Here is a 13,884-nt window from a genome sequence, read left to right as displayed (position 1 = left end):
CTCTAAGTCCTCGTCTTTTTAGGATTTCTACCAAATTCCCAAAGTGTTCAGTAAGGTTTCTCTACTCTCCTTGTTAGAATTTGAGCATCTACATCAAAAACTAATGATGTACTATATGTTGGCTAACTGAACATAATAAAAGAAAATTTTGAGCATCTTCTAATCTTATACAAGCTTTTGTGGTTGTTTAGACCACAATTTTTAGGGATGTATCCTTTCCTTATTAGTTCTTTGTTTAGCCTGGTGGAATCTCACCTCTAAATAGCAACAGCTTAGTATTCAGCCAAAAAAAAGTAGACAAAAAGTAAAGGTCTTCTATACATATTTCTGTAGTTCCTTTACTATACAGCTCTCTTTTCTCCAGTATACTGCACCACAAATTTCACTTGTTTCAGTAACATTGAAACTCTGATGTCTGTTGCCTTAACTCAGTGACGTTGTTGTGCTCTAGGACTCATCTTATTTGTGTCCCTTTTCTTAGATGTCACATTTCTATACTGCCTGTTCTTCAATGCTCTACTTTTATGGTTATAAGAGGAGGACGTCTGGTACTAGTTACTCAACGCTGGAAGGCAGAAGTCTTGTTATATACATTTTGAAGCTACGGAATTATTAAATAGATCAAATTTAGAATTGTTACATATTCTTATGGAATGAACTCTTTTGTCATGAAATTTCTCTAGCTGTATCTCATGCTTTAAAGTCCCATTTTTAAAATTAGTACGGCTATCTCTGTTTTGGGGGAAGTTTTGGTTTTGGCTAGTGTTTGTATTGTATATCCTTTTTCATTCTTTACTTTTAACCCTTCCTTGTCTATTTAAAGCATGTTTTCTTTTAAATGGTGTAATATTTTATTGGAGCTTTTAATTCATTTTTACGTAATGAGAAATTAATGGGGTTTATTTTAAGTCTTCCTTTTTGCTATTTTCTGTTTCATTTATTCTTTCTTCCTTTAGATTCCGTTTGTTCCTCATTTCTTGCCTATTTCTAGGTTGGGTATTTCTAATATTGTATTTCCTGCTTTATTACTTTTTAGTTATACTGTTCTTTTAGAGGTTACCTATATTATAATATGCAAATTTGACTTATGTCAAAAGTTCAGAAATAACAGAAATAAAACCAGTAAATCACCAAAGTAATAATTACATTTTGCACACATCAGAAAGACAGTGTGCAAACCGGAAGCACTCAATCCAAAACATAGTATGAGGCTTGTGGTATATTGTTATGAATGGGCTTACACAGTGGGAGAGCAGTGACTCTCTGTTCTTCACAGTGACTCTCTGTTCTTCACAGTGACTCATTATATTAGAGTTGTTCTTAAATTGTAGGGAATTGTTAAGTGGTTATCTTATATAAACCTGGGAAACAGTTCAAGTTTTGTTTATGATTTCTGGAGACATAAGCAAGAAATGACCCAGGTCAAGTTAGTCTTGCGAAATATGCTAAATTAAGCTTTGACTTGTATGACTAAACGGGTTTTGTCTGCTCGGGAAGGTTCCAACACAGGTCTCCATTTGCTTCTTATTTTATTTTATTTATTTATTTTTAAAGATTTTATTTATTTATTCGACAGAGATAGAGACAGCCAGCGAGAGAGGGAACACAAGCAGGAGGAGTGGGGAGAGGAAGAAGCAGGCTCATAGCGGAAGAGCCTGACGTGGGGCTCGATCCCATAACGCCGGGATCACGCCCTGAGCCGAAGGCAGACGCTTAACCGCTGTGCCACCCAGGCGCCCCTGCTTCTTATTTTAATACTTACTGCAGTCTACCTAAAATACATTCCTTTAGCACTTCCCAAACAATGCAAGGATCCTGCAGCATTTTAATTTTTATCTATCTAAATTTTCATTTATCATCTTTTGACCTTGTTTTTTTGTTGTCAGATGTTACTTATGTATATGTTAAAACGCACAAGATATATTGTCTTCTTCATTAGCCATGATTGACCCTGTGTAGTACTCTTCATTTCTTTTTCTTTCTTTTCCTTTTTTTTTTTTCCTCCAAGTTTGTGCTTCCATCAGGGAATTTTCCCTTCAGCTGAAAATTATTCCTTTAGTACTTCTCGTAGTTCAGGTCTTCTTTTGACTAGTCTTCTCAGAGTTTTATCTGTAATATCTGTTTCACCTCAATTTCTAAGGAATTCTGGGTACAGAATTCTAGATGATCATGTGTTTTGTTTTATCATCTATATATTATTCCTTTGTTTTTCTGACTTCCAATAGGGATTGTTGAAATATTAGCCGACAGTTTTATTATTGCTTTGTTGAAGGCAGTGCCTTTATTCCCACTGGATGCTTTTTGTCTTTGCTTTTCAACAGTTCTATGGTTTCCCTAGGTGCGGATTTGAGGGTTTTATGTGGATTTTTTGTTGTTTTCTATTTATTCTGCTTGCTTTTTTCACTTGTTTGTTATGTTTTTCTTGTTAGCACCTTCTTTTTTCCTCTCATCTTCATTTCAGATATTTTTTTATTGGCCTATCTTTGCTTCACTAATCCAGTCTTCTGATATGTCCAGTATGCTGATAAACACATCTAGTTATTCCTTAATTTCAGATACTATATTTTTCAGTTCTAGAATGTTACACTTGATTTTTTCAAATAGATTTCCATTTTCTGCAGAAATCTATTATTTTCATCTATATTTTAGGTATAGTGCTCTTTTCCTGCACATATTAATCTGTTGTTTTAAAGTCTGTGTCTTATAACCCTATATCTGAATTCTGTGTTGAAGATTTTCCCTTTTTACTGGTTTTGCCTCTTAATTTTGAGTGTGTTTGTGTGTATCAGCATACCTCATAATTTTTTAACTAATGCCATATGTGGATGAAATATTATAGAGGCTTGGATGATAGTATCTTTAAATTTTCTTCAGGAGGCAAGAATCTAGCAGATACCTTTGATCCTTTCGAAGTGTGGTTTAGGCTTTGTTAGAGCTGTTATATTTCACATGCCCTTATTTCAAGGCTTGTTTACCTAGAACTTTAGCCCTTCTTTTTTCTCACCTTAAATCCTGACTTTTACTAGACCCTACCCATGGCAGAGCTTAAACTCCAATCTGTGTCTCCTTACCACTGCACAGCTCTCTACATAGCTCATTTGCATCCTAGTTAAATGTTTTCTGCTGTGTGTGTGTGTGTGTGTGTATGTGTGTGTGGTGGAGAGGTGCATATGCAGCTGATGGATAAGCCATTGAAGAGAATTTGTGGATGTATGGGCTCCTCCTTCACAGTTCCCTTTGTTTTGCTTCTCAAATCCCATACACTTTGAGACCCTGAGCTCCTACTTCAATTTCCTTGTAGGACTACTACTTGGGTTCCATTTCTCTGTGCCATAATTTGGAACATACCCTCAGAGAAAATCCAGGATGTCCCTTGTACATGTTCTGTCTTGAGGAATGTAACCTGCAAGACCTGCCTGCATTGGTTTCTGTCCTCACATAGGGAAACTGCTATCAGACTTAGGCATGAAGGGAGGAGGAGTGAGTAGATTACTAGAAACTTAAGGACAAGGTCATAAAGAAGGGACCACTTTGAGAGAAGCGTACCTTTTGTCAAGTGATGCAGGCATCCTGAGGTGATCCTTCCTCCAACTCTTATCAGGGATCCCCTGTGGCCAAACTCAAGCAGAAACCAGAAGGCAAGAAAACACATTAATGTAGTCCACACAAGCAAGCTTAGGTTGGGGAAAGATGTAGAGTCATCAAGGAGAAAATAGAAGATATCTGGCACACTTTACCCCTTTATTCTTCAACATGTAAACTCTTCCTTCATTTGGAAAAAAATGCCCCAAGCAAAAGAGACACATGAAGTTCTACCAACTTTGGTATCATTGTGAAGTAATACCAATTCAGAAATACTTTTCCTGAAACTTAAAAATCTTAGGCACCAACAGTATTTTTCACATAAAGAAAGTAGGGAGATTATGTGAAGTCCTATTTCACATGGTACGGGACAGTAGAGAGAAAAACAGGTCAAATAAATACACTTGAGTTTCTGCTCAATAGCTAGTCATGAGAGTTGGTAATTACTTCCTTCTTCCAATACTCTTTGCATATTCTCCTTTGCCCTCTGCCATTACTTCGGCTGGATGGAATTCTTTACCTGGTAGTGGACTTCAAATTTCAATTCTGGGGAATCTGAGTCTTTGATGTTCTTGCATTTTGGGGATTGCCACAGTTTTCCATTGACTAGTACTATTGGCAAGAATGCTTAAAAATGCCCTGCTAGATTTCCTGGGCTCCAAATATAGTGCTACCCTTTGTGCAGCTATTGCCTCTGTTCTGTAGCAGGAACTTCGACTTATCCTTGTCATCAGAATTAGTCTGGCCAGTACAGTAGTCCTTTATGTACCTGTTCATTCAGCTTCATGAAAAGTTCCCACTTTTAAAAAATAAGTCTTAGCTTCCATTTAATCAGTTTTCTGGTAGAAGTCGAGATTCCTGGTAGAAACATGTCTCCTTGCTCTAGGACCTTATTAAAAATGACAAAGCTAAGGTTTTATTGATTGGAGGTAAAAAATTTTTAAGTAAGTATAATAATGAGAGGGACCACTTTTACTTCTCCTTCTTGATTGCCAGACTTGTGCTATCCATCGGGGGAGACTGTATCATATATTGGTTGCTGGTTTAACACAAATAGTGCATCCTGTAGGACCATACCTCATATTCATGATACTGTTTTCAAACAGGTGTTGTAACGGAACCTTCAACAGGCTATTTGACTCTCTTATCAAGCCAACAGCTTCTGAATGTTGGGGTACATAGTGAGCTAAGTGAAATCGATGAGCATGATGCCATTGCCATAGTTCATTTGTCATAAACTACGTTCTTTGTTTGGAAGCAATGTTGTGATGGAGAAGGCATTCCATAAATCTAATGGTGGTGCTGCAAAACAGGTAGAGAAAGAAAATCTGAATTAGAATGTAGATCTATCCTTTTGAGGACAAAACAGTGTTCACTCCATAGTGCTAGAGATCCATATAATCAATCTACCATCCAATAGCCATCTGGTTGCTCTGGGGATTGGTGCTATATTGAAAATTCAGCTTTGTCTTATGGTTTTGGGAGGGTGAATACTCAACAGTGGCAGTAGCCAGATCAGCGTTTGTGACTGAAAGACCATGCTGTTGGGCTCATACATAGTCTCCATCATTGTTGCCGTAGCCACTTTGTACATAGATCTATTGAGTAAGCACTGGATTAGCCAGGAAATGAAAGTGGTTGGCATTTCACAGGAAGATTCGTCTTGTCCACTTGCATAATGATAGCCTTCTTTATAGTGGGACATTAATATTTTTATGTTCTCTGCTCATTCAAGAGGTCCATTCACATACCTCTTCCCCAGACCTCTTTATCATCATTTTTCCATTTTCTTTTTCAATGTATGATCATTTAGTGAACTCATTTGTCACTTTCCTTAAGTCTATTCTAGATCCATAACTTTGTCCATTTTCCCTTCTACATGAAATAGACAAATGCACAATTTTGACTAGGGTTATAGTTTTAGGGTCATCCATTTTCTGGCTGATAACACCATCTGATGCAAATCCATTTTTAAACCAGGTTCTTATTCTTCTCTTTTAATTTGTAATAGGAAGCTCCCCAAGAAGCCAAAAGAATGGACTGACGAAGAAGGGTTAAATCAAGTACCATGAGATTCCGAGCTGCCTGCTTATGCAGTTTAGTTCTCCCTCCTGGACCTGTTCAAACCTACTCACTTACATTTATGATGAAATGCTGCTCTGTTCACCCAATATTGTTTCAGTACATCAGTTAGTAACTAGCCCATCATGGGAAGTTCAGGTAGCATAATCATTTGGTGTCCTGTGGTCAGAATTTTTCCTCTACCAGGGTTTTGTCACAAGCTAGGTTATGTTTTTAAATGAAGTGTTATCTGCACAGTAGGGCACGTTTTTTTCTGAAAACTATCCAGGAACTTTCTTTCTTTTTTTTTTTTTTTAAAGATTTTATTTATTTATTTGATAGAGATAGAGACAGCCAGCGAGAGAGGGAACACAAGCAGGGGGGAGTGGGAGAGGAAGAAGCAGGCTCATAGCAGAGGAGCCTGATGTGGGGCTCGATCCCACAACACCGGGATCACGCCCTGAGCCGAAGGCAGACGCTTAACCGCTGTGCCACCCAGGCACCCCTATCCAGGAACTTTCTAGAGACTTTTAACAGCATCTCTGTCATAATACTTTGACTATCCCTGGGTCTCCTGGGTCATAATGTGCATGTGGGTGGGGAATTTTATTTAGGCCTGGACCTGTTATAGAGCCCTTTCTTAATATGGGCCAAACTGAAAACTTACAGCCTAGTGAGTTACTTCCCCCAATCAAGTGATTCAGACTAAGGAAGCCCACCAAGCTTTGAACCTCTTTGTAGTGGGCTGTTCACGTACATCATCTCATCCTCCACTTTAGAGGACTCTCTTAGTATGCATGAAATGACTGGACCCCTAGAAACTTCATTTTCCTGATACATCCTTGAACTTTTGAAGGACTTCCTCCCTTCTTCTACCAAACATATGCCTTGCTCAGGCACTACCTCTGTTATTTCTCATCAGATCCAATTAGCATAACATCACTAATGCAATGGACCAGCATGATATTCTATGAGATAATAAGATCAAGTACCCTCCAGACTAATTATAACAGAGCGGAACTGATTATATCCTTGGGACCAGAAATTTAAGTTATTCTGTTGCTCATTCATGTAAATGCAAATGGCAACAGCTAGAGATTGCCAGTCTACTAGGCTGTCTTGAAGGGAGTCTTGAACAGTGTGCTACCCTGGCCACTACAGAGGTATGTCACAGGTAGGGTCTGTGATCCCTTTGGACCCTCTTAAGATGGACTCAGGCTAATGTTCCATCTCTCATGTGACCTCCATAAGTCCCAGTCTGACTGGAGGCTCACAGTGGAGCTTCAGAATTACAGGGTACATTCAGAACCGTTAACTAATAACCTCCAGAATATCTAGACATTCTCCATTCCTCAGTAAATGGTCTCCCTGGCAAATAGCTCTTCCAAAATGGCCTGGGAGAAAATTTCACAGTATGTATCCGTAGCCATTTTAGGGGGCCTTCCTTAAAGGGATCCAGCGTCCTTGGAGACCAGGCCTAGGAAATGGCTCAAGTCTGGGAACTGGGAACAGGCCATGAATCCCAATTATGATTTTCAAGTATTTCTGCCCAGCAGAATTAGAATCTTTTAATTTTTAGGGATCTTGTGATCAGTCACCATTACAGATCTCTTTGGATCAAGACACTTTGATTAGCACTTTGCCCTATAGTTTATTGTAGTTAGGCATTGTTTCCACCTTGTCCCTGAGGGCTAAATGCTGTCACCTGGACTTTATCACTCCAGGGTTCCATTATTCTCAGATCAGGGAAACCAATTCCATTGCGCCATCACTTGTCATTTCTGGTTTAATGAAGAAAAACCACCACACAACTTCAGTGGATGCTAGTGTCCCTCTTACCAATGCATTACTTAATATCTTCCTAGGCAAGATGAGAAGATTGCACATAATAGATCCATTCCAGTATTTCCATTTCCCTGGTCCTTTGGACTGTCTGTTCTACAGGGAAACTCTGGCATTTAAATATCATTTAAAAAGGGCACTGTGAAGTCCAAGAATTTATTCAACCAACTATTGATGCTGTTTGCAAGTTATCGTTAAATTCTGAATCCCAAGGAGTTGCACTGATCTAAATTATATCAGCCTACCCATGACTTAATTTTCACCCCTGTTGGTCTAAACACCTTTTATCTCACTGCCTTAGCGTTGTTGAGATCTTAACTTTCATTTTAGGCCTAGAGGTAATGAAAGGTGGTAGAGGTGAGTTCTGAGGAAAATTTCCCTTAGTTTGTGAGTCTCTGGAAGGTTTTTAAGCAGAGGAGTGATTTTTCCTCAAAAAGGATTCTGTTAAAAAGGGGTTGCCTCTGTCCATAGGATGTTTAAAATTCTCAGCCTCTATGACTGGCAAAATATCTACATCTTATATCTCATGATCTCACTCCTCCTCCATTCTTAGTGTAAGAAACCTAGAAAGTTTAAATTTTTAATTGGCTCTATACATTTGCAGACCTTACATCAGGCTCTTGGCTTTGTCCTTTGTCATATGTGTTCTATGACTACAGGGGATGAGGGTCTCCTTCAAAATTGCTAACAAGGACTTCTGGTTGCCCACGCATGTTTTTAATTGTGTATTCATAATGTTATTTTTAACACCTCTCTTCTCTGAGACCATCAGAAGAATCTAGGAGATAATCATAATTTTTGTAACTGTTGTTCCTATAGCAGTTAAATGTCATGGCCATTTGATCTCACACCGTGTCCTCAATCTGCATTTCATCCTGTGCTACCAATGATGATAATTTGAGTAACCAGGATGCTAGTACATCGTATACATCATTATATTCCTAATGAACCCAGTCCCAGAGCTGATTTTGATGGTCTGTTTTGGGGGGCTATTCCTGGCATGATTACTATGTTTGAGCCAGAAGAGAGCATACTCAGAATAAGTCAAGGAGGATCTAATGAAGAGACAATTTACCAAACTATGGTCATAGTACAGGGAAGCTGCAGGGGATAATGCAGTACCCAAGAGCTAGTAACGGTCGAAGTGTTACTATCCCTAGGGTTGAAGTGTTACTATCCCTAGGGCCGAAGGGAGGAGTGGAAGGAAAAGTTAGCAGAACCCAGAAGGAAAAAGTTTTGAGAGGAACTGGGTTCTTTGGTTAGGAGGCACAGCCATCCAGAAGCTACTTCTCGTGGAGAGTCAGGATCTCTTTTGTTCCTCAGACATCTTACCAGAGCTCCCCAGTGGTGGGACCTATTGGAAAGCCAGAGGGCAGGGGAGACCCTTGATATATGTGAGGTGAGCCTCCTGACAGCAAGTTGTAAGATGCTGGAGAATGGATAGAGAGGTACACCCATTATATGAAGAGTTTCAATAATGTCTTTGGCATCTTGCTTAAGGCATAACCTGAAGAAGGAAGGTAGTGTGATTGGATGAGGTTTTCTCAGACTAGAACTAAGGATCCAATCAGCTTATGAAAGGAGAAAGCAAGAACTTTGAGAAGCGTATTTCCTTATTCCACATACCTCTCCTGGGGAAGAGTGAGTTTTGTAAGCATCTTAACTATCTTATAAGTTCACATGAGTGATTCAGAAATGTTTTACTCTGTGCTAATTCCAGGATAATAAATGGCTGGGCTTGTTTTTATTCATCAACTTTATTAAATAATTTTATTAACTGATCTACATAGACATTATGTTTAACAATTCAGTATAAAAAAATAAATATTTTGGGGTAAATAATTTAAATGATTTTTAGAGCCCCTAGGGCTTACAAAAAGAATCTTAAAAGATCCATATTTATCATACGAAGTATAAGAATAATAATTACAAAAGGTAACCATATATCAAAAAATAAATATAAATTTTAAATATTTAAATAAATAGAAAGCCTGGTACTTAATTATCAAGTCAGTGTTGAGAAGATGCTTTGACAAAAAGTAATCCATTTGTTCAGAAATTCTGTGATGGTTACTGTCTCGTCATCATATTCACATTTGAAACTTGCTTCTGATCCCTATAAAAGAAAAAAATGAATTTTTTTAGTTCAAGGTAGTTTCCCACATATAGTTATTCTCAGTTGAATAACTTATGACTGATGCCCTTTATTTTCAAGTATGTTTAATATATTAATCATTCACATTTTCTTGAAATGATCAAAACAGCATACCAAAAAGTTGTATGTTGATACCAAGTGATAGTAACATATAAACTAAGATTTTCCTCATTTGTCAATTCTGTCAATCTCAGTGAACACAAGTATTCTTTTGGAAAGAAGCAGTCTACTAATACAATATCTTATTTGGAAACAACTGGAATTACATAATTTTAGAAACTTGGTTCTACTGTAATTAAAATTACGCTATTTAGGATGCCGGTTAACTCATGAAGTTTGTACTTTGGCAGATGGGATGAGAAAAGAGAGCCATGAATCTCTTCACATCATCACCTGAGTCCCTTGTATATTTAGTATCTCCTGAGCGTTTAAAAATAGTTAAGTTCTTGGAAGTATTACCTCTACATATGGAGTTAATTATCTAACCCACTGGCCATTTTAGTAGTTTCCATTTTTTTTTAGATAAATCTCTTAATCCTTCCACCAAATATTAGGGAAACCCCATTTTAAAAGCCTTTCAGGTAATTAGTATTGGCTATTATGGAAAATGATCTGAAAGAATTAGAAAACAGGTAATAAAACCTGTCTGCTTTCTGTGAAATTCAGTTGTCTTTTCCCATTCCCTGTTTTGTATTAATGTGAGAGAGGTGACAGAGTGCTGGGTTATGGGGTTATCTCTGGGTGAATGGTAGGCAGAAACTCTCTAAATTATACTTCCCAACTCCATAGTGTATCGTCTAACATAAAAATGATTCATGTTTACAGTGGTCTTAAAATGCATGAGAATTTCACAAATTATAAAAATGTTATATACCACTTTAAAATGACCTTCCACTTATTTTATTTTCAGGAGAGCAAATAAAGTAATGCTTTACCTTTAGTTTCAGAAGTGTTACATTGATATTGCTCATTAATTCCTTGATGTCTGTCAAGTGAAGGTTTTTGCTTTGATCTAAATATAGCACTTCCTCCAGAAGTTTGAGTTCTTCTGCTAGACATTGAAGATGTTTCAATTCTGTGGCCTTGAATAATAATAAAAATAATTATCAGGTCAGTTTGCCCTAAAAGTCAGAATCAGAAATTAATCTCTATTTTATTAAGAGTAGTTTTTTACTATTCTCCCTGTTCTCAGCATTACTGTAAAGATGGACCAATACAGCTTATATTATAAGACCGGAAAAACTAGAGTTCATCTACCCATGTTTAGCATTAAATGTTACATAATGAGGGGTGCCTGGGTGGCTTAGTTGGTTAAGTGGCTGCCTTCAGCTCAGGTCATGATCTCAGAGGCCTGGAATCAAAGGAAGACTGCTTCTTCCTCTATCCCTCTGCCCCTCTCCTTGCTCGAGTTCGCTCCCTTTCTCTAAAAAATTAAATTAAATTAAATTAAATTAAATTAAATTAAATTAAATAAATGTTAAATAATGAGTCAATAATTTCAGCTTAATTTGGCTTTGCCAAAAGTCAACATTTCTGTACCCAAATGCAAATCACAGATATAGGCAGAATTCTTTTCCAGTCTGTGTAGAAATTATTAGAATCAGAGTAGTCACAGCATGGAAGTATAGGATCACATTCTATAATTTTAACATTTAATAATCTAAGAGTTGAGACTCATAGAATGTTAAGGACAGAGATGCTCTTGAATACTGTCACATTCCCAGCATTTTATAGATAAGCCAATTTTAGCTGTATAGTAATGACTCTCAATATAGCAAGTCATTTAACTGTCCTAATTTTTTACTTTCCTATAATATATTAAAATGAATTAAAAATTATGTGTCCCAACCAAATAAAAGATTAGAATATTTGAAGGACTTTTGTGTGGCCCTCCTAACTCAGACCTATACACCCACATGCCCATGTGGTCTGTTATAATGATAGTATTTCATACTTTTCTGGTACATTATAATTTTAAAGTGTCTTCTCTCAAACAAGCCCATTTAAGTCTCACAGCCACCCCTTGAGATAGCATTGCCATGCTGTCTCTGTTTTACAAATAAGGAAACTAAATCTCAGAATTTAAGTGTTTTCCCGAGGTCACATGATTAGGTGGAGCCAAGATTGAATTTTAGTTCTTTTTCCTTATAGCTCTAACATAGCATCCTTTGAATTAAATGTTTTTATAACTTTCTCAATTTTTTTTGCAAACATAAGATTGTGGTAAAATGAACAAATGAATGGAGCTTATCAAATTACTTCGGGTTTCAAATAGATTTTGAGTTGTCATTTAGAAACTGTTAGATTTCAAAGAATTCCACCACCCTCTAAATTATGCACATAATCTCAGGTTACCTTTCTAAAAGTCTTTGAAGGGAGAGAGAGGACTACACCACACACATTTTATGACATTTCCATCCACTGCCCTTTCAACTTACTACAAGTTCAGGGCTTAAGTTTTTGGCATAGCAACTTGGAGCTGTTTCCCACAGAAAACAGTCTAGTGTCTTTATGGTGCTGGACTTAAGAGTTATATGGCTCTGGTTAAGTTGAAGAAGCATCTCTAAGTTATTTTCATCTTTCAAAACAGTAGTTTGAAGCATAATTTCCTTCAATTAATAAAAGATCAATAAGATTGCATCCATGACCTTTAAATCCCATTTTTTTCCTAGGCTTGGATTCACCCTGGCACAAACTCTTTCCAGCACCAAGTTATATTCATTCTCTGTTGACTGGCACAACTACTAGGAAACTTTATATTCTTAGGATAGCCGTAGGAGCTTGGATAATCTATGTATATCTATTTGAATGCCCAGATGACCAAATCTTGGAAAACAAGTCATATAGCATCATAAGTCTCTAGGTCTATTGGCATAAAAGATGTGCAAATCCAAAATTTTACTTTATACTCCCAAGGAGAATCTTGTTTTTACTAATAGCTAATGCTTATATGGTATTTACCCTGTGTCAGACACTGTTCTGAGTACTTTACATTTACCCATTAATCCTTACAAAACTATATAAAGTATATATAATTATCATTCACATAAGTAGTTAAGAAACTGAGTGTTAGGTAACTTGCCCAAGGTCACAAAAGCTAAGACATAACAGAGCTGGGATTTCAGTTCAGATAATCTGGCCCTAGAGACTATGCTATTGGTCACTACTATGCTACCTCTCAAAGGTAGATCCTTAGGAATTTTTCCTAAAACAATAAAGGATCTTTAAAAATAGGAAATCAACTTTGATAATTTGCATGATAAAATGATATAATCAAATATCTCTCAAGTATTACATTTTTAAATAAAAATAAGTCAATATGATCTTTTAAAACTGTCCCATCAATAAACTGGGAATATTATTCTTGTCTCTTCCCACTTCCTCTCCCAACCACACAGAAAATATATAGGCAAAGCTATTTTACAGAAACTTCATTACCAAATTGTTTTTTTTTTAATATTGAAGTTACTGTTTCTTTTCCTCAGATGAAGTGCTTTTAATCTGATCAGCTACAAATTTTTGTATTACTTTGAATTTTATTAAGAAATAAATTGAACGTAGAAAGTTGAACTTACCTTCTTGGGCATGTAGAATTTAAACGTGAGCATCCTGGAGAGTTTGGGGTTCTCATAATTCTGAGAAAGCATAATATATTTTCATTAAAAAATGAACTCCAGTTAAAACAATTATAATAATTTTAGTAAGAAAGGGAATATACTCACATTAACTCCATTCAAGAGCAACCGTAAATCCAGCATCAATTGCTCCAGCTGTTGCTGTGTTTCCTTCGTAGGGCTTGAAGGAGTAGGTGCACTGTTTGCGACGAGTACAAGAGTCAGTGCGATGCAATACAAGAGTTGCATTTTGTACATTGTGGCAGGAGTTGAGGTTACTGTGAGTAGTGATTACAGAAGCTGATAGGAAGCACTTGAACAAGAGAAGCAATTTATACTCTTAATTCTGGAAAAATATTTATGGGGGTGTCAAAATGTTTTACATATTACACATATTTTCAAAGATTCTACCTGTGTGGCAAAAAGCGTTACCTTTATTTTTCCTCTTCTGATGACTCTCTGGAATTTCTTTAAACCCCCATAAACTGACTGAATGGATGTAGGTAAAATCCCTGTTGGTTACATGAGCCCACACTTAGGTGGCAGTTGTAATTCATACAACTAACGCCTTCTGTATGAAACAATTTTTCCTCCCTCTTTCTTCAAGGGGGTGGGGATACAAAAGTGGCT

General features: G+C 36.9%; 1 protein-coding gene across 2 annotated transcripts; it reads right to left on the bottom strand.

Annotated features, from left to right (window-relative positions):
• Window positions 1-9,332: 9,332 nt before the first annotated feature.
• On the bottom strand, window positions 9,333-13,512 carry IL2 (interleukin 2). 2 transcript variants are annotated; one of them, XM_034660040.1, is made up of 4 exons: window positions 13,363-13,512; window positions 13,216-13,275; window positions 10,576-10,722; window positions 9,333-9,601 (listed from the first exon to the last, which is right to left on the bottom strand). In XM_034660040.1, the coding sequence occupies exons 1-4, from the start codon at window positions 13,510-13,512 to the stop codon at window positions 9,491-9,493; spliced, it is 468 nt and encodes a 155-aa protein (XP_034515931.1). In that variant the 3' UTR covers window positions 9,333-9,490.
• Window positions 13,513-13,884: the final 372 nt, after the last annotated feature.

Source organism: Ailuropoda melanoleuca, chromosome 5 (assembly GCF_002007445.2).
Source record: "Ailuropoda melanoleuca isolate Jingjing chromosome 5, ASM200744v2, whole genome shotgun sequence".
In the NCBI taxonomy this organism is placed as follows: domain Eukaryota; kingdom Metazoa; phylum Chordata; class Mammalia; order Carnivora; family Ursidae; genus Ailuropoda; species Ailuropoda melanoleuca.
This window is presented reverse-complemented; position numbering and strand designations above follow the sequence as displayed.